Source organism: Colobus angolensis, unplaced genomic scaffold (assembly GCF_000951035.1).
Source record: "Colobus angolensis palliatus isolate OR3802 unplaced genomic scaffold, Cang.pa_1.0 Scaffold100, whole genome shotgun sequence".
In the NCBI taxonomy this organism is placed as follows: Eukaryota; Metazoa; Chordata; class Mammalia; order Primates; family Cercopithecidae; genus Colobus; species Colobus angolensis.
The window spans coordinates 9853629-9858136 of NW_012110920.1; the positions used below are offsets into that span (position 1 = coordinate 9853629).

General features: G+C 46.2%; 2 protein-coding genes across 7 annotated transcripts in view; one reads left to right on the forward strand and one right to left on the reverse strand.

Annotated features, from left to right (window-relative positions):
* The window catches only part of NSL1 (NSL1, MIS12 kinetochore complex component), a 63097-nt gene extending 62082 nt beyond the window's left edge, over positions 1 to 1015 (reverse strand). For 4 of the 6 annotated variants that reach the window (XM_011938617.1, XM_011938640.1, XM_011938644.1 and 1 more), the window contains exon 1: positions 754 to 1015. In XM_011938617.1, the coding sequence (XP_011794007.1) occupies positions 754 to 987 (234 nt within the window). In that variant the 5' untranslated portion in view covers positions 988 to 1015. The remainder of the gene's footprint in view (positions 1 to 753) is intronic. The other 2 variants (XM_011938634.1, XM_011938626.1) reach the window with 2 other exon arrangements.
* A 36-nt stretch (positions 1016 to 1051) lies between these two features.
* TATDN3 (TatD DNase domain containing 3) overlaps positions 1052 to 4508 on the forward strand; it is a 25155-nt gene continuing 21698 nt past the window's right edge. The window contains exons 1-2 of the mRNA XM_011938776.1: positions 1052 to 1211; positions 3167 to 3213. Coding sequence (XP_011794166.1) covers positions 1146 to 1211; positions 3167 to 3213 — 113 coding nt within the window. The 5' untranslated portion in view covers positions 1052 to 1145. The remainder of the gene's footprint in view (positions 1212 to 3166; positions 3214 to 4508) is intronic.

The following is a 4508-nucleotide window of genomic DNA, read 5'->3' on the forward strand; positions in this document are numbered from 1 at the left end:
ACAGTGAAACCCTGTCTCTACTAAAAATACAAAAAATTAGCCGGGCGTGGTGGTGGGAGCCTGTAGTCCCAGCTACTCGGGAGGCTGAGGCTGGAGACCCGTGTGAACCCGGGAGGTGGAGCTTGCAGTGAGCAGACATCCAGCCTGGGCGACTGAGCGAGACTCCGTCTCAATCAATCAATCAGGCAAAAGGAAAAGACCAAATGCTGGTTGGGTGAATGGCTGACTTCCAGAATTACCCTTTCCAGGAGAATTCCTCATTGTCTAGGGTTGCACTGTCCAACAAGTGAGCCACTAGCCACTTTGTAGTTACTGAGCACTTAAATGTAGCTAGTTCAAAAGAAGTGCCATAAATGCAAGACACCAGATTTGAAAAAGCTTAGTACGAACAAAATAATGTAAAATATCTCATTCATTTGATATTATTACATGTTAAAATATATTGGATTTATTGGGTTAAACAAAATGTTTTATATCCATTAACTTCACCTATTTCTTACTTTTAGTTTAAAACTACATAAGGATTAGCTTGCCTTGTATTTTCACTGTACAGCGCTGCTCTAAGTAATTAACAAGACCCAGCTGACATTAGCATAGATTTCTTTCTCCCCTAGCGTTTCTCCGACTGGTTCTACAGTAGTCCGGGGCACCGTTAATTCTGCCAAGGCCTGGCGTGGGATCTTTCTGAATCCTAAGATCCTGGGTGTTGGGTAAGGGGGTGATAAGTAAAGAAGTGGCCAACTGGTCCCGTACCCACTGCGCATCTCGCAGCGCGGGCTCCCGAATCTCCTCCGGCAGAGCGTCCCCGAGCTTTTGCACAAAGCGGCCACACAGTTGTAGCATTTCGGTCACAGCCCGCTTCGAGGTGCAGCGCACCCGAAAGTCCTCTCGGGGAGTGGCGGAGACCAAGTCGTGACTCTCTGTCCCCGTCGCTAGCTCCTTGTCCCATGGGGGGTCAAGGACCACCAACTCAGAAGACCCCGCCATTTTTCTTCTGAACGGGGGGCGGGGCACTCTGGGAGCGGAAAAGTGGGTTCCCACTGGTGTAACAAGCATGCATCCGGCTGGAAACTCAGGACGCTGCAGCTGAAACGTTCCGGCTCCGGCTCTGCGGGCGCGTCTAAGGCCGCAGCCACGGGGGCGCAATGGGAGCGGCGCGCGTAGGGTTGGTGGACTGTCACTGCCACATCTCCGCCCCGGACTTTGACCGCGTGTGTGAGGGCGATACGGGGCCCGAGGGAGCGGGGAGGCCCCCGTCCTTTCCCCTCGTGTTATCTTTGCTCTCCTCCCTTGGGACGAAACCCCATATCCCCCGCCCAGACCGTTGTTTATGGCCATATGACCTGCCCCTCATTTCCTTATTCCCTATTTAACCTCAGACATACCGATTTTTTTCCTGATTCAGTCGCGGTAAGCTATTTCCACAAGGCTTTTGTTTGCTCTTCTGAGTTCCTGAAATCGTTCTCCCACCTGCCCTTGGCTGGCCTGTTTTTCCCCTCGGGCCTGTCACCTCCTGGCTGAGATGCCACTTTTCGTGGGAAGCGGTCCTCGAAACGCGTTCAAATCCGGGAGAGGTCGGGCGCGAGCTCACGCCTGTAACCCCGGCACTTTGGGAGGCCGAGGGGGGCGCGGCGCATCTCCTGAGTATAGGAGATCGTGACCAGCCTGGGCAACATGTTGACACCTCAGTCTCTACAGAAAAAACAAAAACAAAAAAACAGAAATTAGCTGGGGATGGTGGCGCTTGCCTGTGGTCCCAGCTACTTGGGAGGCTGAGGTGGGAAAATCGCTTGAGCCCAGGAGGTGGAGGTTGCAGTGAGCTGAGATCACGCCACTGCACTCCATCCTGGGTAACAATGAGACCCTGTCTCAAAAGAAAGAAAGAAAAAGGGGGAAGGGGGAAAAATTTCACAAATGGGGGAGAGAGGCAAACAAAAAAAAATACATGGCCGGGTGTGGTTGCTCTCACTTGTAATCCTAGCACTATGAGAGGCTGAAGCGGTTGGATCGCTTGAGCCCGGGAGTTTGAGACCAGCCTAGGCAATGTGGTGAGACCCTGCCTCAATTAAAATGATAATACACACATAAAATCAGTTACAAACTGTTTTACCCATTACATGGGAAACTAGAGACTCAGGAATCAAGGATGACTCAGATTATTAGCTTGTGCTATAGGGAAGATGGTGGTGCTGGTTTACTGAGAAAAGGAAAGACCAAGGTCTGAAGTGGAGGTGGGGAGGTCAGCAGAAGGAATAGGTTTGTGAAGAGAAAATAAAGATTTATGTTTGGGGCTTATTGGGAAACCTAATCCCATCCAAATGGAGATGTCATAATTTTTTAATGTGAGTCATAGGTTCAGGAGAGAATTATAAGCTAAAGATAAAAATTGGGGACTCAGGCTGGGTGCGGTGGCTCACGCCTGTAGCCCCAGCACTTTGGGTGGCCGAGGTGGTGGATCGCCTGAGGTCATGAGTTCAAGACCAGCTTGGCCAACATGGTGATACACCATCTCTACTAAAAATACAAAAATTAGCTAGGTGTGGTGGCGGTCGCTTGTAATCCCAGCTACTCTGGAGGCTGAAGCAGGAGAATCACTTGAACCTGGGTGGTGGAGGTTGCAATGAGCTGAGATCGCACCATTGCACTGCAGTTGGGAGACAAGATGAAACTTCATCTCGAAAAAAAAAAAAAAATTGGGGACTCAGCATAATGATGATATTAAAACCATTAGAGGAAGTGAGATCACTCAAGGCAAGTGCAGAGAGAGGAGCAGAGGTTCTTGAATCCAGAAAGAGGAAGGGGAGCCAGTCAAGGAGACTGAAAAGTAGCCACCAATGAGAGAGTGGTATTCCAGAAGCAAAGAGTGGAAACCATTTCAAGAAGGAAGGAGTAAGCAAATGAGGGATTCCAAATGCTGCTGAAGAGTAGAGTAAGATGAGGACAGATAAATACCCTGTATATTTGACAATAGAGGCTTCTGTTTTAGTGGTGGGAACAGAAGCCAGACTTTACTGAGAGTAGGAGTAAACAGGAGGTGGGTCAGTGTAGGCTCTTTGCTTTCCACTACTCCATTCGTTGCTATCATTGTCAACTGCATTGACATATACAGTCCAAGATTAGTTGCTTATTCATCTAAAATAATGGTGATTTCTTATGCTTGTTTTAGGATTTGGATGATGTGTTGGAGAAAGCCAAGAAGGTAAGTCAGTATTTGTAATTACTCTTTTGGTTTTTTATTTTAACTATCATTTCAAGCAAAAACAGCTTGAAATTTAGATATACTACCTTGATGTTGTTTCAGTAGTTTATAGTAAGTAGCATTTTTTATTTTTATTATTTTATTTATTTATTTATTGAGATGGAGTCTCGCTCTTTCGCCCAGGCTGGAGTGCAGTGGCGTGATCTCAGCTCACTGCAACCTCCATCTCCCAGGTTCAAGGGATTCTCCTGCCTCAGCCTCCTGTGTAGCTGGGACTACAGGCACGTGTCACTGCACTCAGCTAATTTTTGTATTTTTAGTAGAGACAGGGTTTCACCATGTTGGTCAGGCTGGTCTCGAACTCCTGACCTCAGGCGATCTGCCCACCTCAACTTCCCAAAGTGCTGGGATTACAGGCGTGACCCACTATGACCAGCCAATGTTTATTATTTATAATTAAAATAGAGACAAGGTCTGACTGTGTTGCCCAGGCTGGTGTCAAACTCCTGAGCTCAAGCAATCTACCCATGTTGGGCTCTCAAAATGCTAGAATTATAGGCATGCAGCACTGCTCCCAGCCTAAGTAGCATTAATTAAGTGTATGCTACATGCCAGGCACTGAACTAAGGCCTTTCTCGACTTTACCTCATTCAATGTTTCACAGCAACCTTCTGAGGAAATTACTAATTTGTAGCCAACCTTTCCCCATTTTTATAGATGAGGAATCTGTGGTCTAGAGATTAGTGACTGGTCCGAAGACATATGCTAGTGAAATGATAGAGACGAGTTAGTCTGAATTCAAAACATGTGCCTATAGCTACCATGCTCAACAGCGCTATGGAACAAATTGGTCCATCTTTCAGTTGTTAAATTCAAATGATTCTGGAGATCTGGGTTATATTATTAAAGTTTTCTGAAATGTTTTGATTTGCTTAGAAAAAGTATTTTTTTGGAAGTGTTTATGAAATTCACTGTAACTAGCATTCTGTGACCATCTCAGAAAATAATACAGCCAGAAATGGTTGTAGTGCATTTTTACATACATGTAACTTCCACTGTGGCACTTAATTAGGAATGTGGGCTTTGGGCATATATAGACCTGATGACCCTGAGCAAGTTATTTGACATCCAGAACTCTGTCTCCTGATCTATACAGTAGACTACAGCCTACTTTACAGGTTTCTGTAAATTAAATGAGGCAATATTTATATTGACTGAACATAGGGCTCGAAACATAGTAAATACTCAATGATAGCCCTTCTGATTGTATTGATGAAGCACGGGTGAACAAGGATAACTAAAATGCAGA